General features: G+C 46.8%; 1 protein-coding gene across 6 annotated transcripts in view; it reads right to left on the bottom strand.

Annotated features, from left to right (window-relative positions):
- TLN2 (talin 2) overlaps nt 1–23,690 on the bottom strand; it is a 419,612-nt gene that overhangs the window by 37,954 nt on the left and 357,968 nt on the right. For 5 of the 6 annotated variants that reach the window (XM_058541740.1, XM_058541736.1, XM_058541737.1 and 2 more), the window contains 7 exons: nt 21,256–21,357; nt 18,771–18,890; nt 11,327–11,473; nt 5,080–5,246; nt 3,939–4,122; nt 362–487; nt 41–157 (listed from right to left, as the gene is read on the bottom strand). In XM_058541740.1, the coding sequence (XP_058397723.1) occupies nt 41–157; nt 362–487; nt 3,939–4,122; nt 5,080–5,246; nt 11,327–11,473; nt 18,771–18,890; nt 21,256–21,357 (963 nt within the window). The remainder of the gene's footprint in view (nt 1–40; nt 158–361; nt 488–3,938; nt 4,123–5,079; nt 5,247–11,326; nt 11,474–18,770; nt 18,891–21,255; nt 21,358–23,690) is intronic. The other variant, XM_058541742.1, reaches the window with a different exon arrangement.

Raw genomic sequence — 23,690 nt, 5'->3', positions numbered from 1 at the left:
ACACGGGCGCCCGAGGGAGGTTGGACTGTTGGCTCCTTACCGTGAGCTCCTGCTTCATGTACTCAATCGTGGCCTCCAGCGCCCGTGTGCCCCGGGTGGCCTCGTCCTCCACCGCCTTCACAGTCTTGAGGAGGGAGGTGACATTGGTCACCATCACCTGCAGAGGAAGAGAGGCGGAGAGAAAACGGAGTGCACTGAAGTCCAATCTGCTTTTAGTTCCAGATCTAGTGCCATGAGCACCAACACCTCTCTTTAAGTGAGAAACAGGCTCAGATGCGTATTCTCCTGATATTCTCGTGGGTGCTTCTCTCACTCCAGCACGCCCCCTGCACGCTTGCCCCTAGTTGGGGCTCCACTCTACCTTGGCGGCCCCCTTGAGCTGGTACATGGAGGGGTCGTCGGCAGGCTTGCTGGCTGCTCCCTTGGTAGCACCAATGAGATCTGAAAGGGCTTTGGCCACATCTTTGATGGCGTTGATTAATACCACCTGGAAGAGAGCACGGAGCCCAGGTGAGCCCACCCGAGCAGTCACCTGCTGCTTCACCAAGAGCACACAGCCTGGGGGCAGGTAGGGGTGTTTGGGGGGCAAGTTTCTGCATCAGCAGCTCTCAAGCCTGCAGCAAGGTACAGTGCCCAGGAGCCAACCCCGGAGAGTCTGATGCAGGAGTCTGGGTGAAGACCCAGCATCAAGACTTTAAGAAGCTCCCCAAGGGAGGCTGACGCTGAGCCAGAATGCAGAATCCAGGTATATTTAGCATGCTCAAACACCTCCTAGCTGGCAGTTCTGCTGACAAGTTGCCTATGAAAGGATGAAAGCAGCTAAGCAGACACCTGAGAGGCAACACCACTCACCTGTGCCCTGAACTGGTAACCAAAACACTGAGAACAAAATGCAAGCCTCGTACCCTGGCCTGCAAGGCATCCATGGCATCCTGCCTGCACTGCCAGCTCTGGTTCACAGGATTCTCGGACTCACAACATGCTATAGGCACATGGGCCTTTCTTCCCCACTGGAAATCCCAACTCATTCCTGCTTCAGGGCCTCCGCTCTTGCTCTTGTCTCACCCTGCAACCCAGCTCTTTTCATTATTCAGGTCTCAGCTCAAATGTCATGTCCTCAGAGACCTTTCCTGACCACCCTAGTTATAGCACCCCCCGCCAAAATCCCTGATTTTTGCCTTATTTATAGCACTTAACAGTTTGTGGAATTACTTTATTATTCATTCACTTATACATTGTCTCTCTTCTCCCCCAACCTGGATGTAGGTTCCAGGAGGGCCAGCCTGGACTTCTGTCTGTTGTGTTTCGCAAGCAGAACAGGGCCTGGCATGTGGTGGGCACTCAGCAAATAATCATGGAATGAATTAATGGATACATAGGTGTGTACCCACACAACACTGGATATAATACAGTATCTTCAATTTTCTAACTGAACAGAGACCACAGGCCATCTTTTCAGTATGCCGGACCTGGAATCAGACGTACCAGCCACACTTAGGAATTACATGATATTAGGCATTACACTTAAGTCTCCTCGGTCCAGTGGCTACAGTAACAACCTCTACTTCTATAACAACAATCACCACTTCCCTTTATTAAGGGCAGTGTTCCAGGTGTGAGTCAAGCACGCTACATGTTATCTCGTTTAATCCTGCCATTTCAGGTGGGAACTGTGACGCTCGGGTCCACTCTCCCAGAGCCCAGGAGTGGAGGGTTGGGATGCAGACTCTGGTCAGTGTGATCCCAGGGGCTATGGTCTTAACCTCCACACTGTATTATGCTCTTCAGCAGTGCCAGCCCTGTCTCTCTCACTGCCCTGATGTGAGGATGAACTGGATAACGTACGTGAAAACCTACTAGAAGCTCTAGTGTCCCAGACAGGTGCAAACACAGCAACACTTTCACAGCCTCCTGCCCCAACCCACCCCCCCCAACTCCATCCTGTGCCTTCTCGCCCACAGGTGCACGGAACCTCTGCCAACCTCTGAAACCACAGGGCAGGTGGGGCCGTGACGGGGCTCGTGAGGAACGGCTAATGTGTGCGGACCTCACACTGATTCCCGAAATCACAGTGAGGAGGGGCGGAGAGAGGAGACGGAGGCACAGCAAGCAAAGGTGTGCTGTCAACACCCAGCAGACACTGGACTACTGACTGGCGAGTGCAGACATTTTTCTGAGGGGATATTTTGCACTAGAGGTCTCATTAGAAGTTGGGGCTTTAGGACATCCACATCTTTTGGGAGTTAAGGCTCTAAGCAATTTGATACATTTCTCTGTGTTCAAAGATTTAAAGCCTCCCCAGCTGATTCACTTCTTAAGTTGAGCCAGGCTCAGAGAGCGTGAGTTCTGACCCCACTGATGTGTTTTCAAGCTTTTCCTTCCTCTATGGGGGTAAGACTACTACTACAGGGAGGGATTTCTGTGAATGCTTCGAATTCCAGAGGGCAGCCAATCTGAGCTCTGATGTTATCAAAGAGAAATCCAGCAGAAGCAGTAAAACGGCAATATACGGAACGTTTCCTCACAGAGCTCTGCTCCACTGGAGGACTTCGGGAAGGCAAGGGTCATGGCCGTGTGGGAGCAAAGCTGGTAGCCTTATGTTAACCAGAACAGTAGCTGTCATCAACCCGGGTACTGGATGGTAGGGGGCTTTCTATCCAGTTTTGTCCAAATGGGACAAAAAATAGTTTACTGCATAAGGTTTAAGCAGTGAAAACTGAAGTGTTTACCATTTGATAGTGCTGAGATAGAGAAAACAGAGGGACTTTTAAGTTTGCGCTTGGGAATGGGCAGAATCCATTATTGATGGCCTTGGTTAGCTGAACATGTACTTATTGGGTATCCACTACATGCTGGGAGCTATGTTGAGTACTTAGGTTTCAAAGATTAATAAACTGTGGTTACTGTCCTTGAAGAGCTGATGGTCTAGGCTGGGGACCAAGGAACAGGTGGATAACTTCAATGAAATTGCTAAATCGAAGCACTGAGTCACAGGAGAACAGAGTCCTTCCATACCCCGCAGTTCCTCTCTCTCCTCCCCTTCAGAAGCAAACTTCTCAAGGCAGGTGTCTATACATGCTGGCTTCCTTTAGCCATCCTCATCTGGCCAGTCCACACACACAGCCCTTGCTGGGGACGCCACTGCCCTCCATGGCACTAGGGCCCATGGCCAGCTCTCAGACCTTCATCTTTCTTGACTCCTTGGCCATGTTTCTGGTGGGTTGAAATACTCCCTCCTCTTAACATCAGGCTCCCTGGCTTTCCTCCTACCAGCTGCTGCTGCATCTCAATCTCCTTAGGCACCTCTTTCTCCTTAATATGGTCCTAAATGATGAACTCCTCAGCTCTGCCTTGAAACCCCTTCTTCTCTCACTCCATGCTCTTCCTCTCCTGTGGCCACAGTCACTGTCTATACACCAACAACCCCCCGTCCACGTCCCCATACTTGAGCAGGCTTATGCCCACTCGCTAGTTCCACCTGCATGTCTCTCTGGCATTCCAGTTCCACATGCCCTAAACTCAACTCACCTTCAGCTCTCCACCCAAGCCAGCTCTCCCTTCAGGGAGCTCCAGCTTGGTACATGGGGCCACCATCGGCTCACTGCTCTAGCCTGAAACGTGGAGTCATCCTGGCCTCCTCCCTCTCGCTTATCTCCAAAGGCTTACTGCATTCAATTGTTCACCAAGCCCAGCTGAGTCTTCTTTACAGCTTCCTCTCAAATCTATCAGCTTGACTCTGTCCACATGGCAGCCACCACAGTCCATGCCACTATCTTGCCTCAATAACTGCTTCCTACCAATCCCCAAACCACGGACACACTCACACACATAATGTTTACCTCAAGAGTTCCTATTTTGCCTTTGGCTTCTCCTGAGGCCCGGTGCACAGTGTTTGTGGGAACATGAGGGGAACCCACTCCTCCCAGGCCCACCCGTACCTGAGTCTCAGGGTCATCAGAGCCCAGGCTGGCGGCCCCCAGCTTGACCACCTCAGCAAGCTGGGTGATGGTGGCTGCCGAGGATTGGGCTGCCTGAGCCAGCTTGTCTGGAGTGGACGCGGCCCCCGACACCAGCAGTTTTGTGTCTTCCACCAAGGCTTTGGCTGTCTTCAGAATGTTCTCCCTGAGAAAGGGGGGAGGGAAGAGAGGATGAGGAGAGACAAAGGGCAAAGCTTTGTTACTGGTAGTTAGGAAGGAAAGAAACCCTTCATAGAGGGCTTCTGTTAAAGGGCTTTGAAGAAGAGAGGTGATGTATTTCCCCTCCCTCATTAGTGGGCTCTTACCTTCAGTGCAGGAAAATTGGGAAAGAAAGCCAGCCCAGAATTCACATAGATTAGTAATAAAACTTCAATTACAAATTCAGGCCCACAAGTTTGGCTCCCTTCCCCCAGCCCTGTAGCTAAATGACAGGTCAGCTTCTTTCCTCCAATTGCCACTATCCCTGAAATACTTCATAGCTACAGGGAGCTGTGAGGACTCATGCGTCAGGGGACCTTGCCTAGGACACATCAGAGGCCAAGGGCCTAGGTTCTGGAAGGGGTGACAGAGTATTGGGAATCTCCTCCCTAGCTCAGCCTTGGGACTGAAGAGAGAGGAAGAAAGGTGCCAGACACATGGTAAGAACATGGGGGGTCTCGAGCAGCAAATGGAGACCCCAGCACCAGTCTCCCAAGTGGGGCTTGAAGAGCCAGTCCGAGAGAGACAGCAGGCTTGGACCTCTAGTCCCCATTTAGGTGAAGAGCTAAATGTGCTGCCCCAGCCGCTCCCAGTCCTCCTGGGTTGGTGAGCAAATCAGAGGCATAGCCTTCTAGCTTGGAAGATGAAAGATCAAAAAGCCGTCCCCTGCTGGAGCAGGCTGGATTTAGGCTATGAAAGGCAAAGCTGGAACATGACTCTGTGTTTACAGTTGGCAAAAGGGGCTTATTTCGATTATGTGGTTCACTTTCCCTACTTGAGCATCTTATTGAAATCAAAATGGATAACCACATTTCTGGCTCTTGGGAAGCATCTCCAAAGTCCATCAGGCCAGCCCGAACCTCTCCCCACGCAGGAGCCCCCAGGACTGCCTCTGTTCCTGCACCTGTGGTCTGCAAAAGTCTCATTGTTCTCTGCGTTCAGGGTCCCTGCAGTCGCAAACATGATGGTGGTGTCCAGGTCGGCGATGATTCCAGACACGGCAGTGGCAGCTGTGATACATGCCTGGGTCCCCTTGTTCCCAGCCTGGAGAGCTGACAGCACCAAGGACACCTGTAGGCAGACAGGGAATGTCAGGGGGAGCAGAGAAATGGAAAAAATGTAACCCAAAGGTGTGTGGACTCAAAAAACACTGAAAAAGACGCTTAAAAAATAAAAGAGAAGGAAACTCTTCTCAACTCATTTTACAAGGCCAGCATCACCCTGACACCAGAACCAGACAAGGACAACACAAGAAAAAGCAAATGACAGGCCAATATCCCTGATGAACATAGATACAAAAATCCTCAAAAAAATATTAGCAAGCGAAATTCAACAATACATTACAAGGATCATACCCCATGATCAAGTGGGATTTATTCCAGGGATGCAGGGATGGTTCAACAACCACAAATCAGTCAACGTGATGTACCACATTAATAAAATGAAGGATAAAAATCACATGATCATCTTAATAGATGCAGAAAAAGCATTTGACAAAATTCAACATCCACTTATGATAAAAACTCTCAACGAAGTGGGTATAGAGGGAATGCACCTCAACATAATAAAGGCTATATATGACAAGTCCACAGCTAACGTCATATTCAACGATGAAAAGTTGAAAGCCTTTCCTCCAAGATTAGGAACAAGACAAGGATGCCCACTCTTGCTACTTTTATTCAACATAGAATTTGAAGTTCTAGCCAGAGCAATTAGGCAAGAAAAAGAAAGAAAAGGCATCCAAATTGGAAAGGAACAAGAAAAACTGTCACTATTTGCAGATGACATGACATTTTATACAGAAAAACCTGAAGACTCCATCAAAAAACTGTTGGAACTAATAAATGAATTCAGTAAGGTTGCAGGATTAATACATAAAATTAATACACAAAAATCTGTTGTATTTCTATACACTAACAATGAATTCTCAGAAAAATTAAAATAATCCCATTTACATTTGCAGCAAAAAGAATAAAATACTTAGGAATAAATTTAACCAAGGAGGTGAAAGACCCGTATATTGAAAACTACAAGATATTAATGAAAGAAATTGAAGATGACACAAATAAATGGAAAGATATTCCATGCTCATGGACTGGAAGAATTACTCTTGTTAAAATGTCCATACTACCCAAAGCAATCTACAGATTCAATGCAATCCCTACCAAAATTCCAATGGTATTTTTCACAGAAATAAAACAATCCTTAAGTTTGTATGGAATCATAAAAGACTCCAAATAGCCAAAACAATCTTGAAAAAGAAGAACAAAGCTGGAAACATCATGCTCCTTGATTCCAAACTATATCACAAAGCTATAGTAATTAAAATGGTATCGCATTGGCATAAAAACAGACACACAGATCAACAGAACACAATAGAGAGCCCAGAAATAAACCCACACATATACGGTCAATTAATTTATCACAAAGGAGCCAAGAGTATACAATGGGGAAAGGACAGTCTTCAATAAATGGTGTTTGTAAAACTGGACAGCCACATGCAAGAGAATGAAACTGGACCACTGTCTTACACCATACACAAAAATTAACTCAAAATGGATTAAAAACTCGAATATAAGACCTGAAACCATAAAAATCCTAGAAGAAAACATAGGCAGTAAGCTCCTTGACCTGAGTCTTCATGATGATTTTTTGAATCTGACACCAAAAGCAAAAGCAACAAAAGCAAAAATAAAGAAGTGGGACTTAAACTAAAAAGCTTCTGCACAGCAAAGGAAACCATCAACAAAATGAAAAGGCAGCCTATTGAATGGGAGAAAATATTTGCAAATCATGTATCTGATAAGAGGCTAATATCCAAAAAATATAAAGAACTCATACAACTCGGTAGCAAAAAAACCCCAATCTTATTAAAAAATGGGCAGAGGATCTGAATAGACATTTTTCCAAAGGAGACATATAGACAGCCAACCGGTACATGAAAAGACGCTCTACATCATTAATATTCAGGGAAAAACAAATCAAAACCACAATGAGATATCACCTCACACCTGTTAGAATGGCTATTATCAAAAAGAAACAACAAGTGTTGGCAAGGATGTGGAGAAGAGAGAACCCTCGTACACTGTCGGTGGGAATGTAAATTGGTGCAGCCACTATGGAAAACAGTATGGAGCTTCCTCAAAACATTAAAAATAGAACTGCCATATGATCCAGCAGTTCCACTTCTGTGTATTTATCTGAGGAAAACAAAATCACTAACTCGAAAAGACATATGCACCCCCACGTTCATTGTAGCATTATTTACAATAGCCAAGACATGAAAACAATCTAAGTGTCCATGGATGGATTAAAAAACCGTGCACACAGGAATATTATTTAGCCATAAAAAAAGAATGAAATCTTGCCATTTGCGACAACATGGGTGTACCTCGAGGGTATTAAGCTAAGTGAAATAAGACAAAGAAATACCGTATGATGTCTCTCATATGCGGAATCTAAAAAATAAAATAAATTAAAAAAAAAAACAAGCTCATAAATACAGAGAACAAACGGTGGTTGTCAGTGGCAGGTGGTGGGGGATGGGAGAAACTGGTGAACTGTTTTTATTTTTTGCTTTTAGTTTAAATAAATTGAATAAAAATTAAAGACAAAATAAAAACAACCCAACTCATAGAAAAAGAGATCAGGTTTGTGGTTATGGGGTGGGGGGCGGGGGCATTAGGTGAAGGGGGTCAAAAGGCACAAACTTCCAGTTATAAATAAATAAGTCCTAGGGATGTAATGTACAAGATGATGACTATAGTTAACACTGCTCTATGGCTTTTATAAAAGTTAAGAGTAGATCCTAAGAGTTCTCGTCACAAGGAAAAAAAACATATATACATATATATCTTTTGTACCTACACGAGATGATGGATGTTAACTAAACTTACTGTAGTAATCATTTCATGATATATCTAAAATGAATCATTATGCTGTACAATCTAAACTTATACAGTGCTGAATGTCAATTATATCTCAATAAAACTGGGGGAAAAAAGTAAACACACACACCCACAACACTGAACTCTCTCTCTGGGAGTCAATGCAGCTGAGGGGTTAACAGCACACTTTGGAGTCAACAGCCTGAGTCTGGATACCAGCACTGCCATTTGCTGGCAATACGACCTTGGGCAAGCTGGTTCACTGAAGTCTCAGTTTCCTCATCTGTAAAATGGGGCTATGACTTCTAGCCTATCAGGTTGATGGGAAGAATAAGTGGGGAAAAATATATATGTAAAGTGATTAGCATGGGACTTGGCATATAAGGGTTCAGTAAAGGGAAGATACTATTATTTATTTAATTATTATATTTCTGAAACCACAACGAGGGATAAAGGAATAGGCTCCTGTGAAAAGTGTGGCCATTTCTGTCCCCTCTGATCAGGTTTTCTATAGAATAGCCCTCTGCTAACGCTCATCACTCCTTCCCTTGTCTGCCTCTTGATTGGAAATCCTTCATAGTGGAGCCTGGAGGAGCTGGAGCCCAGAGGGGTCTACATATGTAACCTCTCCACCTCTAACACTCCCTTGAGCCGTCACCCACCACTAGGTAATAACTCCAGTGACCTGAGGGTCTAGCAAGTAAGCTAAGGTGGAAACCTTCCACTGCTACCTGCTACCTCTCCAGTATACTCTCATTGTTCCTAAAGACACTTTCCTACAACACAAACCTGACCCACCACATCCCTGGGTACAATCCTCCCCTGGCTGTGGGGAGGAGCTGCGCTTTCTTTACAACTAGGTTCAACTTCTCTGGTCTCCACCACATTCTTGCCACATCAGCCAGCTCCTCACTTCCCCAAACTCCCCACCTTCCCTGCTATGCGTCTGCTCTCTGCCTGCAATGCCCCCTCCCTCTTCTTCTCCAGCCACTGAGCTACACAGCCTGCAAGAGACAGCTTAAAGCCGCCATTGAGACGCCTTCTCAACTCTCCTCTTCCAAACAGACGGCTGCACCTCTGAAGAATTCCACAGCACACCGTCCCTGCTCTCAGGATGGCCTATCAACCGCAGGTTAAAACACGCATCCGGCTAGCGGCTGAAGGCTCTTTGAGGCCAGGAGCTTTCTATTAATCTCTGTGTGCCCATCATCAGCCATCCTTGACTATGGCTGACCCAAAGAGGAGTCTGAAAATGTCTTGTGAATGCATTTTTTAAAACATGCTGACCAGGACAGAGGAGCTACAGCATCAGTGAGAGGCACAGAGTGTGAGTGCCGTCTCCCTCCTGAGCCGCTCAGATCTTAGCAGACGCCGTGACACAGCCTGGCAGGAGGGGCAAAGGCCCCATTTCCTGCGTACCTGTCACATCCCAAGACCAGCCCACAAGGAACTGTTTCTCTTCCTCATTTGCCTGCTCCTCCTTTCCTGAGTTAAATGCCACTATGTCCCACCAAGAAAAGATGAGTCAGACTGGCGCAGAGCTGGCCTGGAAATGAGGTATCCAGTTTCTGGAAAGAACTCCCACAGGACGGGTGACAAAGATCAAGTAATCAGAAGGCTGGGAGGGACGTTCCCAGCCAGGATGAAAGAAAAGAGTCCAGAAAGTGTCCTGCCCACTGTGAAAGGTGTGTATGTCAGCAGGTGTTAACTGAGCATCTACTAGGGGATGAGTACACAAAGGTGAACAAGTCAAGGGGGCTCATGGCTGGGGGGATGGTACACAGGCACAATCAAGACATCTAAGACAGACACAGCAGGTGGAAATAGGAGCGCAGAAGAAGAGCAGGGACATGTAGCAAGAAACTGCTGAAAAAGTCAGTTGCTCTGAAGGAGCTGACCCCTGCCTTTGATCCTTCCCCAGGGGCCCAAATCATGGAGCCTCTGCTGGGAGAAGCAGTAAGCCCAGGGCCAGCTCAGGAAGACCGTGTTGCTTGGCCACGCTCACCAACACTGTGAAGCTCGGACCCGCTCCTTCCCTCTCTCACATGCTTCAGTTACAAGGTCTTCTACGGGGAAACTTGGCAAGAGTAACTTCAACAACAAGGAAGGGCTTTGAAAGGAGAAAGCCTTCCTCGAGCTGAGAGATTTATTTCCTCATCCTGTGGAGTCCAGGGAGGCCTGGGCAGTCCTGTGGGCGGCGGGAGACGGCTAGACCGCTGCTTGGCCTCGGCGAGGGGCCACGTACAGAACAGCTTCTGTAGTGGCAGCTTCCAGATGAGGGGTCCCCTGCCACCCTCAAGTCTTGTTGCCAAGCTTCTAACCAGTGCCAAGCTCTATGTCCTAGGAACCCAAGTGAAGGAGAGGGAGCAGCCTGCAAAACAGCTGTCCTGAAAAATGACTCAGAGAAAGAAGCAAAGCAAAAGATCAGCATACCATGGGAGGATCAAGGAGCTCCTGGGAATGAAGGGATGTTTAGAGCGGCGCACTGTTAACCAGGGAAAACTTCGAGAAGAGAGTGTTGGAGGAGAGTTCACGGAGAACAGCAGCTCGTATTTATTAAATGTTGAATAATATGTCTGGCACAGAGCAAGCACTTTTACACGAATCACTGCATTTAATCTTCACAACCCTATGGGCCAGGAATGAGCTTTCTTTATCCTCACTGCACAGAGGAAATCGAGGCTTGGAAGGATGAAGTCACATAGCTGAGATCCTAGAGCCCCATTCACTACACTACACGATTCTCTCGACAAACAGCTGCCTTCAAGTCAGAAAATGTGCAGATTCCTGCTCTCCAGCAAGGTGCCACACGCCTGCGGGCAGGGCGCATGACCCGCCCCCACGCCAGTCTCGTCTGGAAGGAGTGCAGGTCCTTCCTCAGCCCACAGCACCTAGGAGCCTCCCTGAAAAGGAAGCCCAGGGCGCAAAAGCGTCAAAGGAGGCTGCAGGGAGGGCTCCTGGTGCTGCTCACGACTCGGATACTGTCTGTCCAGTCTGTCCGCAGGAGAGCCCTCCAAAGGGTGGACGCTGGGGCCCTGTCCTGCGTGGGACAGTCCCCTCACACTCTCAATTTCTCAGGGCCCATGGGTCACCCCCAATTCCCTGATGTGCCCCGTCCCTGGGGAGACCCTGGGGGAGAGAGAAAATGACCAGACACGACTCAGCTGGAGTGTTTTTGGCTGTTTCCCACTTATGTCTCTGGTCACAGAGGGTCACAGAGAGCCAGTGCGGGTTACATGGCTGTGAGCGACGGCTGTCCCTTACCTTCTCCGTGACCGCACGGGCACACTCGATGAGCTCCCTCTTGGTGTAGCTGTCTGTGGGGCACACCTGGAGGGCCCCTGCCTTCTGCACGAGGAAGATGCAGCCGTGGCCCAGGTCCTGCACACGAGTGCGAATCTGGAAGCCGATCTGTGGAAGCAAGCCCGGGGTGGGGAAGGAGAAGCATTATGGCCCCTGCCATTGAGGTCTTCCTTACGTGGAAAATTTCTCCTGCGTCCCATGGGAGCCTGGCTAGGAAAATTCCACTGCTATTAGGAGCCTGTGCTTGGTGAAGTATGGAATTTGGTTGATTTCGTTTCCCTTTTTAGAGACTGTAAAATGCCCACAGTCCCTCATAAGCAAGCCTGCACCTCATCATCCTAGCATGCCTTCCGGATCTTGGTTATCTTTCCTCTGTATTGCTTGTCTGTATCCTGAGCCACCTGATAGGAATGTTAATTAGATGAACTCTGTGAGATAATTCTGTGGTTCATTCAACAAGCGTTTATTGAGCCCCTACTGTGTGTCAAGGCCTCTTCTAAGCAGGTAATGCATTGAATTTCATTGATTCCTCACAACAGCCCTGGAAGGTAATTAGAAGTTCAAAATATTAGCTTTAGTATGAAGCATATTTTAAAGTGTTCAGATCCTTGCAAAATTGGTATGTTTACCAACCAGAACACCCCCTTCCTCAGCTGTACCCCATAGTGAGAGCAAGCATGCTGGGCCCAGGCTTCCTTTTTATCAGGCCAGGTTGAGGTTTCCTTTAAAAAGCACCTTTTTAGAGGCAAAGGCTCAGCAGGCACGCATTCTTTTAACGACCCCTGGTTGTGTGATTATAAAAGGGACTTTGCTAAAAGAAGCCAAATGAGCTCCACTGTGGACAAACTGCCAGCTGTCTCTTTAAGGTGTAATACATTCCACCTCCACCTTCCAAAGTTTGCATCCCTCTGGCTCTGTGGCACACCCGTTTTCATTTTGGTCTGATCAATACAGCTGCCATAAATAATCTGCCCTCCAGCCCAGGTAAGCAACTAAAAACAAAACAAAACAATCCTTAAGCTTTAGTTAATGTCTTATTTTCAAGAATCCACAATAGCAAGAAGCTGTGACTTATCTTTCAGCATCTGTCAAAATAGTAACTGAAAGATCTCAGGTATTGTGAATAAAACCTGGGCGATCTGGGCCACCTCGATGCTATCTTCCAATATCACCCCATTAGTCAGTTTAAGGTAAAGTGACTTTGGGGAGTGCGGGGGGCTGCAAATGTTAACTCTCCTATTATTGAAACACACACCGCTTTTAGGGAAAAAGGGAATTACTTTAACCTCTTAAGGCCCAAAGGATGTTTAAGTCCATTTAATAGAACACTCTCCTGATCCAGAAAGTTGACCTTCTGCTCTTCTGGCTGTCTTCTATTGTACATTGTGAAGCTCAAACAGCTTCACAGTCACACAGGGCCTCTTGCTGACCTTCTCCACGTAGAATACATGAGTGGCACCCTAGGATGATACAACCTGGCAGCTCTGCAAACAGGTCTGGACTAGTGCAGCAACAAAGCTACCACTGAGAGGGGGAGAGACACTCTAATTTGGCCCACACAGCAGTAAAGCCATTTAAATGTAGCTGGTTGCTGGGCATCTTTGTTGGTTTAAACACAAGGCCAAGCTGAAGCAGAGGGATGCCCCATTCAAGTTTTAAACTCAACCTGGCTCTCGAGGCTTCTCAGACCCACGTGCAGTCATGTGCCACATAACATTTCAATCAGTGACAGACCACACATAGGACAGTAGTCCCATCAGATTAGTACCATACAGCCTAGGTGTGCAGTGGGCTATACCGTCTCGGTTTGTGTAAGTACACTCTGTTCGCACAATGATGAAATCGCTTAATGACCCATTTCTCAGAATGCCACCCCATTGTTAAGTGATGCATGACTGTAGTTTAACCCTAAGTCTGAAGGGTCAGAGCTAATCCAAAGGCAAGAGGTCGGCTGTGAAGGATGAGCACAGATCTCTACATGATCGGTGCTGCCGGGAAAGTCAGATAAGGGCAAATGGAGGAAAAAACATTTATAGAATTTCAAACTAAAATCAACCTTACCAGTTCAACCTCTCCATTTACAGATGAAGAGACTGAGGCCCAGAGAAGTGACGTGATTGGACCAAGATCACACAGCTTGTCCCTGGCAAAGCCAAATGAGAATCCAGGTCTCTAGTCCCAGCACAGTGCTCTATCCATTAGACGAGCGTTTTTCCACTTTTTTTCCACTTAGCACAGACCCCCACCCGCTCCCCCAAATAAAATCTCTCGTGGAACCTCAACACATAAAATTGATAGAATTTATTAATATACTCTTCCTTTGAGTTAAAATTTATATCCTTGACAATAAGTCAACAATGAGACTGAGTGAACCAGAGTTTAAAAGTTGGGGTTACGAAGGCCAGTTACAGCCTCAGCCACCAACTCATTTCTGCATTTTGCTCTGGTTGCACAGTGTTGAGAAAATCCTGTTACATGAGTAAACGAAGCAAACAGGAGCGGTTTCCGGGCAGTTCCCCGACCGTACAGGCAGGGCAGATGCTGCATCAGCCTGAGGGCTGCCCAAAACCCCTCAGCGGCCCAGGGTGAGGCACTGGGGGCCCCAACGGGTTCCCATTTGGCCTAGAATACATTCAAGAGCACATGCAGCTTTTCCTAACAGTTTTAAAAATAGTTCAATTATGCTTAAAAAGTGAGACTTGAGTCAAACGTGCAGAACTTCCAAAGCACCTCCCTGGGTCAGGGTTCTGAGGAATAAGGTGTGAAACCATTGTGCTGGAAAGGACCCGGGCTCTGAAAGAGCATTCTCGGTGCACCACCCCTGCTCCCTGCACGGAGCCACACCTGGGCTTTCTGTCTGCAAAATGATGGTGCACTGGGACAAGCACTGGCCTCTTAAATCACTCCCCAATTACCCTGGGGGTGGGAAGGAGAGAGGACCTGCTCCTGACCTGTCTCAGATCTGAAACATGATCAATGGTGAGAATACACCCTCAATAACACTCTCAGGCTCCCTCAGCCCCTCTCAAAAGGCCATGCTGTTAAAACACACCCCAACGACCTGATGCTCAGCCCCTTTTTTGGAGGTGACATCATGCATGTAGCAAGGATCCTGTAAATGCAACCGCGGAACTGGCACAGTGGTCATTCGGGATGAAATTCCAGTTAGGAAGCACTGAGGAAGACCAGCACCAGAAAGCAAAGGGATGAGACTAAAATAAGGCAAGAGTTGCAAAAGCCCTTGGGGTTCTTGGTCAACCCAGGGTTTGGTCCTGGTGGTCAGGTCTGTGCCAGGTCACACAATTATCTTCTAGGTGCCTGGAGGCCCCCTTGAGGTTTGGCCATGCAAACCTCCTATATACTTGGCTGCAAGATCCTATTTGGACAGCATGCAGGAGGAATGTAGTACTAAGAAGAACAAGTTGAAATAGGCTTCGCCCACCTATTTTCACAGGCTAAGAGGGATGAATGTAACAGGAAGGAAGGGATCTCAGGATCCCAGCCCCACTCCTGCTCTCAACCCTCCACCCCTGTGGGCAGCATAAAGGACCATGGGCCTTGCTTCCAGACCTGAGGTTAGGCCTGCTAACCTTCCGGGGCCCTTGTTCCCTCACCTGTGACACGGGACAGAACCTGCCCTGCCCTCTTCCCAGGGCTGACGGACGACCAATGAAAGGCACGTGTGAAAACACCTCAGAAAACAGAAAGTGCCACGAGACTGTTCATGTTGTGCAAAGAGGCAGCTTGCTGCAGGGGAAAGAGCAAGGGTTGTGATGCCCAACAAACCTGGGTTCGAATCCTGACTTTTCCACATATTTACTTCTTATTCACTTACTTGAAACTTCACTTATTCCAAAAAGTTCTTTAAAGTGGCTTCGACATTAACTATTGTAGCTGTGTGGTCTTGGACAATGTAACTAAGCTCCCTGAGCCTCAGTCTGCTTATCTGTGAAGGGGGAGAACAAACAGTCCTCCTCTCACACTGCACTTGTGAGGGTCAACTGGACAGCGCCCAGCACAGCATCTGACATGTGTATGGACTTGATGGACAACTCGCACGTTCTTATTCTTTTCCACGTGGGATAGCTAGGGCAGGCACTTAAATGAAAGAGGACAACAGAATTAACATATTCGACTGCAATTTCACAGATCAGCTTGTACTGCTGGAGGAACATGGAGGAAGGGAATGCCTTTTTAAGAACTGTACTCAAACAGATGACAGTTTAAAAATGCTAACTTCTCAAAGCAACACTAAACTTTTCAGCAAATACGACCAGCCCCCAGGGTGATACAACTTACCACCAGTGTGTATTATAAAGGAATGTTGCTAAAGGCATTAAACTTGGGGTTTTAAATTGGCAACTGTAGTAAAGCATTACTTGAACCTCAAGAAAAACCCTCCATCCCTTCTTGCCCAAATAAAAGTAAAGTGGAGAAGATTGTCTTCTGGTTTTGAGCCTTGAGAGAAATTAGAAGCCTGGCCTTTGTGAAGTTTTGGAACAAATTTCAGTCAGAGGGGGGTCTAAGAAACACTGGTACTCGTTATATACTCATACTCTACTGCCTAAAACTAAACAAAACATAGAGTTTTCTCAGCCTTTAAAAACAATCACATCTGCAACCAGGTCAAATCTAATTTGCCTGGGAGAGCTTGTGAAAGTTGAAAAGGCCGTAATGGATGTTGTCTGACAAACTTTACAGTTTCTCCTTAGATAGAAAACAATGGAAGGAAAAAATAAAGAGGGTACAACAGAAGCAGGGCATCACTTTTCCTCCTAGAGAAAGTGTGTCTTGGAGTGGAAAGTTTTAGAGAATTCTGGAGCAGACACCCACCTCATCTGGGGGAAAGGGCTGTGGTTCTCACCACAGGCTCCTGACAGACGTTCCGGCCAGCTTTGAAGACATGCGGTATTACAAGCAGTTACAGCAGAGTTTCCTCAGAGACAAGGCTGGAGTCACTAAATCTTTTCCCAGCATTTACATCTAGGAGTTGTGGCTCACAGGATCTACATTTCTTTCTTCTTTTTTTAAAGAGGAAACTAATCTTACACCGCAAAGTTGCCTGAGGGTTTAAACTTTCCTGAAGAGAGTAGTTTTCACAGTGATGTTAACAAAAGTTTGAATTTTCCATGGGAAACAAGCAGATAAAGCTCCTGCATGATGTTCCGAGGGCAGAGCCATGACTTGTCCTGTAATGGTCACATTCTGGAAAAGACCCAAACGCTGACTCCGCACAGCAGACTGCAGCGAAGGGAGCAGTTCTTATTTGCTCTGGATATAAATATTTTCACACGCTGTGATGCGGGGCCCTCTTGGGTACACAAATAATTCCACAGTCTTGGAATAAAAAACTACATTGCTTTAGGGATCTCCTAACCTTCTCAGTTTTCCCCCAAATAGCTGTCTGGCTAACGCATACAAAGAATTTTCCTTAGCAAGCCACTGGTAATTTTATATTCTTTCTGCCCTTTTCCGCTCCAGGTCATGCTGCTCTTGTGTCTGGAATGTAAAATACATCTCAAGATGCAACAGGGCAAAGGGAAAACCTTAATGAAAACATCAGCTGCTACAAATGCAGGGCCAGGAATGAAAGTCACTTGTCGGTGTGCTTTTAGAAATATATTTTCTTTCCTGGCTGCTTTGGCATTATTTTATATTTTGCTTCAATGGTCTGGATTGCAATAAAAAAAAATCTGCGTGCTTCATGCATGAGGTGGGTAGCTCATAAGAACTCAGAGTGGAAAGGGCTCCATAGATCACTGGGTCTTCACTCAATAACTCAGGCAGGTCAATATCTAAACTAACCAAGGGAGGTGGATGTAGATTCCGTTTTTAAAGATTTCTGGAGACAGAGATCCAAACCTCCCTCACAATCAGTCTCTTAGTTTTCAATCTCCTCGCAAAGCGAAACACTTCTTCCTTTTGTACAACTAAACTTTTCCTCCTTGTTACATAAGTTCCCTTACACTTGTTTATGAAATTCAAAATTACATGTAAATGAAATGAATTATGAGTCCAGATAATCTTACCAAAACAACGAGTCTATTTTAAAAAACGATGGGCCTGTGTAAAGAATCAACAGAATCCTGATGCGGGTCTCTGATCATTTTTCTTTTTTGGTAGTCACTTAGACTTAACAGTCATGCATGCTGCAGCCTAAATACTCAATCATTGTAAAATCTTAAAACTCAGGCACTGTTAGAAACTTAAGTCATCCATGCTAGATATATATGTAAGCAAGTACATATATATGATACTCCTCTTTACATGCATTGTTACAACACACATTAGAAAGTGATTTTGTTTTGAATCTTCATTTCTGTATTGTCTCTGGGAGTATGTCTTTGTGGAGACACACTTAGACCTGACTCCCAGGAGAAAGAGCACTGACTAACTCAGGGACATTGACCCATTGCAAAGAGAAGGGAAGATCAGTCACAACCTTCTGCCTGACAGCTTGGTTCATTTAGGAATGTCGTCATGAACAGGGTTTGTGCTCAATAAACGGCTTGCTGAATTTCACGGGATGTAGGCACCTTCATCTGCCCAGCGTCCCTGCGATCCACTCCACTGTTATTTCACACTGAGCTTACTTTTTCGAAGGATGAATGTAGTCGCTTGGGACCGGGCACCTTCTGCGTGCTAACACTGATACAGGTGCAACCAGGGACCCCGGAGCTCCAGCCATCCTGTTTGCTTCCCAATGGACCACTTTATTTCTCAGAAGTGTTAGAGATGGAAGCTCTTAGAAAGCAGACTTTGGGACCAAACTTTTGCCATTTTAAAACTCTTAGGGTGCAGGCATTCTGAAGCAAAGCCTGTGTTGGCCACGGAGGAAAGTGAGTTTAGGGAAGGCAGCTAGGTAATGGAGAGGAGACCGCAGGAGATATGGTGGCAGGGATCTGGGCCAGTTCTCAGAAAGCCCCAACAATATCTGGGCAAGACTTTGTTTCACAAAAGCAGGCTACACAGCCCTTTCTCAAGAGAGGGGCAGCTAAACCCCATACTTGGCTCTTCCAACACTTCTGTGAGCCAAGGGAAAGCAGAAAAATAATTGAGGGGATGTGCTAAGTGGAGCAGGAAGCGAGAGGAAGATGGCAGTGCGTGTTTGGCCCTTGGAATTAGGTGATGGGCTGTGGGATAGGTGTCCTTCTGTCTGAAGGCCCACCTCCCCAGATGGCCCAGATATCAGCCAGTTGGCCTCAGAAAGGGCAGTGAGCCTTGAGCACAGCCTGGGGCTACTGGATCTGAGCCTGGGGGGCTGGCAGCACAGTCGCGGGAACTAAGCCGGGTTCTGGCTCTCAGGTGCTGGGTCTTCTAGAGTGGCCCTAAGCTACGGAGAATCCCCTGGGAGTGGGCACCAGTGGGGGTTGGCTTCATAAAACAGGGGCTTAAGGTGGCAGACCTCCTCTGGTTCCGCCGTGGCTGCTGCCATTTGGCCCTGGAGAGCCAGGTGCCCATAGTCACTGGTCATTTGTGAAGCCAGTCCTCCCAACTCCTCCGGGTTAGTAACCGACTTAGTCATCTGGAAAAAGAAAACAAGCAAGACACAAACACACACAGAGAAAAGCATGAGAACCATGTGTTAATACCACTGGAAGCCAAAGGGTTTCATTCACTTTGAAGCTCTTGACTTGCATTTGGGGCTGGACACTAGAGAGGGCAGTTCAAGCGAAGCCCATGCTGCATCACGCACAACAGGCCAGGCCCCCCCCCTCAGGCCAGAAGGTCCTGGCCAGGCCAGTGGGGAACATGCTAGGTTCAGGCCGTGCAGCGTGGAGGCTGGGCCCTCAGGGTCCACTCTGGGAGGTGAGAGTGGCAGCCACAGCCAGCCCTATCCTGTGGGTCACCAGAAGAGTTCCCCAGGGAACCACAAGGGGGCGCAAGCCCCGTGCAGTGTACACCTCTGGTCACACACTTCTGCAAAGAGCTGGTCTGGTGGCTGGGAACCCAGAAGCAGGTCCCACACCGGCAAGAGAGGGCATGAGGACAGGGCTGTTAAGGAAATCATGACTGAGAAATGATGGATAAGCCAAATGTTTTGGAGGAAGAAATTTAGAGAGATTTGTAGTAAATTTGCGCCAAAGAATGACAAGGTTTCAGCCACAAATGTAGTTGAGAGTATTCTGTAGCCTAAATGGTCAAGTTCTACCTTTTTACCTCCTGCTTCATAGAAAAACTTACCTCGATTTATGCTACCTAGCTAACATGCTAATTTCTCGTTGTTCCTCTTCCTCTGACAAAAATGCCTCAATTCTCACAACAGCAGTTTTAACTTGCCACCGATATCCTTGTTCCTCTTGGGTAAGAGGCTTCCCTCCTGCCCACCTCTTCTCTCACTCTGGATAACAATACTTTCTCTCTCTTTGTGGCATCTGAAGACCTCGATTTTACAGGGCTTAAAAACAAGACATTTTAAATGACTCCACATTCACTGAGGCTGGATGGGAAAGTGCAGCCGTCTAAGGCATGTTTACCAGGAAATGTCACAGGCTTTCAGGCCAAGGCGTGGGTTCCCCAGGAACAAATGCTGAACCCCAAGAGAGCAAGGTTGTACCAAGAATGCTTCATTTGAGCCCTACCACGCAGAGCCCAACAATTCGGGGGCGATCTGAAGTGGTGAAGTGGGACTTGCGCCAACTCAGGGCCCAGGCCAGCTATCCCGGGAGTGGCGATGCAGCCAGAGGCTGAGCTCCTTAAGAGCATGGACACCAAGGGTCAAGACGGGGTGACCAAGAACCTCGCCCAAGAGATATTCCAGAAACACCACGAGGCCACTCAAAATGTTTTCACCCCCTGCTATGCTGTGCTCCCTGCTCAGAGGAATCGGCACTGGAGGGCTGCCTGATTTGACCCGTGACCTGCCTCTGAGTAGGACCAGCTCGGGCCTGACTCCAGCTTTTCACTGTCACTGAGATGGGCACTGTTCCTGCCTCCCTCCCTGGCCCAAATCCTTTTAAACAACAACAAGCCTGGCACAATCACAGAGTTTCTAAGAATGAGCGGCAGCAGCCAGGGAAGGCTTTGTGGTCCAAGCTCAACCTCTAGTGGACACACGACTACATGACAAAACCATCCAGAGGCGCCGGGCCTGATGGGGCAGGAACCACGCAGTGGCTCAGTCTGGTCCCTCCAGCTGGAAAAGCCACTTGATCTCTCAGGCTTATATGGCAGCATGAAAGAGGCATCTTTCAAAATTTTATTCCGTGACATCTGAGCCTTCAAAAGTTAAGAGGAACTTTCTTACTATGTACTCCTATTTGTTCTTTGAGGACATTGTCATCTTGGTAACTTGGTAACATATGAAGATACCATGCACTATCTCTCGATGCCATTTATATCTAAAGATCCATATAATACAATTCTGATTGCATTACGTTTTAGCAAAAAAACCCAATTATCTCCAAAAGTTACATGCCTTCTGCTGTCAGGGCAATTTTTTTTTTATATATAACCATGGTGTTTCATTTTGCCTGCAAGACTGGTAATGTCTTATTGTCCAAGTATTATAATTTGATTCTATTAGACAATCTCTGTTCTATCCTTAAATGTCTTCTCTTGTACCGTAACTTTAATCTATAAAAACTCCTCAAGTCCTGTGTGAGATGAACAGGATTTTTTCTTTCTCCTTTCCTCCCCTGTCCTCACGCCCACGTCTCAGTCATCTGAGCCTCTCGCAGCTTCTTCATGAGAAGAGAACTCCAGTGGACTGGGGTGTCTGGACCATGGGCAGCCAGAGACCACAGATGAACAACAGGAACTGGAGCCCAGAAGGAACTAGAAACGTGCACTAGTCTCTCTCCACCAGAGACCCTGGATTTGAAGACTCAGGGGAGGCGGTGGGTAAAAGGGCAACCAACAGTGGGTGGGGCGGCTCTTTTTCTTCTTACCATTTCCTGAGCTGTTACCGCAATGGCTTTGGAGTATTTAACCACAGTCGTCTGATAGTCGACAAATGTTCCCTTTGGTTCTGGAGGCGTGCCTTCATCCAGCTACAGAAGAGAGGAAAAGAACCCAAATATCATCAGAGGCCTGTTGAAGCATGGACTGTATTTATTAGAATTGGGAACTTTGAAAAATGGAGAAGGCCTCAGAGTTTCTTTGGTCCAGAGCCAACAGAATCCCCCATCTTCTGCGATAAGAACTTCCATAGAGGCGTACTCGGGGCACTCGGGGTACACAGGCAAGGGGAGACCCCCTGCCTTGTCTGAGAGGAGGAGGAAGGCTTTCCAGAGGAATGATGTTTCAGCCAAGTCTGACCAGGGGGAGTTTGCTACATATAAAAGGTGAGGAAGGTGTCCCAAGGAGAGGGAATAGCGTTTAAGCATGTGGAGGTTGGCATGAGCTGGACACTTCTAGGGAAGCACAGAATGGCACAAGATGAGCTGGGAGTGGAGGCAGAATTTATATCACAAAGGGCTTCCCTAGAAATGATATAGCCCACAGACTTCTATACCCCAGACCCTCATTTCTGATCTAAGTTGGGGAAGAGAAGGAATTGGAAGTACTATGAATAATTTGTCACTGGCCTGACTCCAAATGCAATAGGAATTGAGAGAAGGGTGAGATCACTGTGGGGTAGAAGAGTTGGAGCAAGTGGGACAGTGGCTCTGTCCCTTGAAGGGTTGGGGACATATTGGTTCAGAAGACTTGTATTCGAGACCTGGTTCCAGGGCTTGTGGATGGGGCTCAAGCTGGTTGCTTAAACTCTCTGAGTCTCACGTCCTTCACTGGAAACTTCCAAGCATCAGAAAGTTGTAGTAAAGATCAACTGAGCCTATACCTGGTCAAGAGAGGAGATGATGACCACGATAATGAAGATGATGATGATAATAATGATGATAATGTCAATGATGATTATGATGAAGAAAAAGGCAACCCATCTTCACCACCATCATCATCGTTACTGTCACCATTGGTTGCTGAATGATATTCCAGTTGGGGAGACAAGGTGAATAGAAGTGAACACAGGAAGAGTGAGTATAGTGAACAGCAGGGGGCTGTTGAGAGTGGTGGAAATGAAGCTGGATCTGTTTGACAAAGAACCTTGGAATCATAAAGAAATGGTGGGATGTGGGGTAGGCAAGGACATATTTGAGAAGATTTCCCTGGCAGCTCTCTGACAGTCTGCAGTCTAGGAAGAGACTGGGGGCCAAGAGGACAATGAGGAAAGTGTTAGATGGAGTTGACAGTAAGATCAACCCATCGTGAGCAGGCACAAGCTACAACGTGACTTGAAGGAAGGAAGGTATCATTGTGGCCTAACGTGTGATATGGCTGCACATCCAGGATGTAATTTTCATCAAACCATCAACACAAACTCCAGGCTGGACTTTTTTTCCGTTTCTTTATCAGGGAGATAGATGTCGCTAAATATCTCCATGACATGATGGGGGCCCTGCTGGTCAAATGAAGATTGAGTTACGGACTCATACACTCAGTGCAAATTGACTGGGCATCTTCTAAGTGCCAGACGCTGTGCTGGGAGCCTCCATGTGAGATGTGGTGTAACTAACCGCAAACACGCCGGGATGCTGGATCTAGAGAACACAGTGGCCACCAGCCACCATGACAAACCTACCAGTTTGAAGACACTGAGAAAAGTCAGAACAAAGTGGTGAATTTTTAGGATTTAAAACGTATTTAGTTGAAAGAACTATCCATTATCTTGAGATTATGGTCTTCCTACTTTTTTTTTGGTGTTAACGTGACCTTTCTTTTATGAAATAGTAGTGATGTAGAGAGCAGGGTTTTTCTTTGCTTTGTTTCTTTAATTTCCTTCTTTGGCCAAAAAGAAAAAAAAAAAGCCCCCCAAACAAAAAAGCAAATAAAGAAAGGGTAGTGGGTCACAAAATCCCAAAGATTGAGAACTACTCACCTCACTGAACAAGGAAACCAAGGTTCAGAGATTTGTCCAATGTCACTCAGAAACCTGATTACTTCATATTAACCCATTAATTCCCAAACCTTCTGATGCTTAGATAGAGAGGAAATCTCAAGGAGAATCTCCATAGCAGGAGCTCCAAAAGCGGCAAGAATTACATCCAAGTTAGAATCAGCTTTAGGTACACTCACATTTTTTTCTGCTAGTCACTGCCTTTGAGAATTTCAGACAGTGATTCTAACACTGTATCAGCGTTTTAACCAAATAACCTAAATGCAGATAGAAAATGACAGATTTCTAATGCATTGCTGCTTGGGGGCTCAAAGGACCTGAAATATCACTTAATACAAAGTGTCCAGTGATGGGCAGGCCAGGTGGGCTGAGCAAAGGGAAAACAGGGAAGAGGCGTTGTGTAGTACCTTGGGTGTCAGGTCAAGACAG

Source organism: Diceros bicornis, chromosome 5 (genome assembly GCF_020826845.1).
Source record: "Diceros bicornis minor isolate mBicDic1 chromosome 5, mDicBic1.mat.cur, whole genome shotgun sequence".
Classification (NCBI taxonomy): Eukaryota; Metazoa; Chordata; class Mammalia; order Perissodactyla; family Rhinocerotidae; genus Diceros; species Diceros bicornis.
This window is presented reverse-complemented; position numbering and strand designations above follow the sequence as displayed.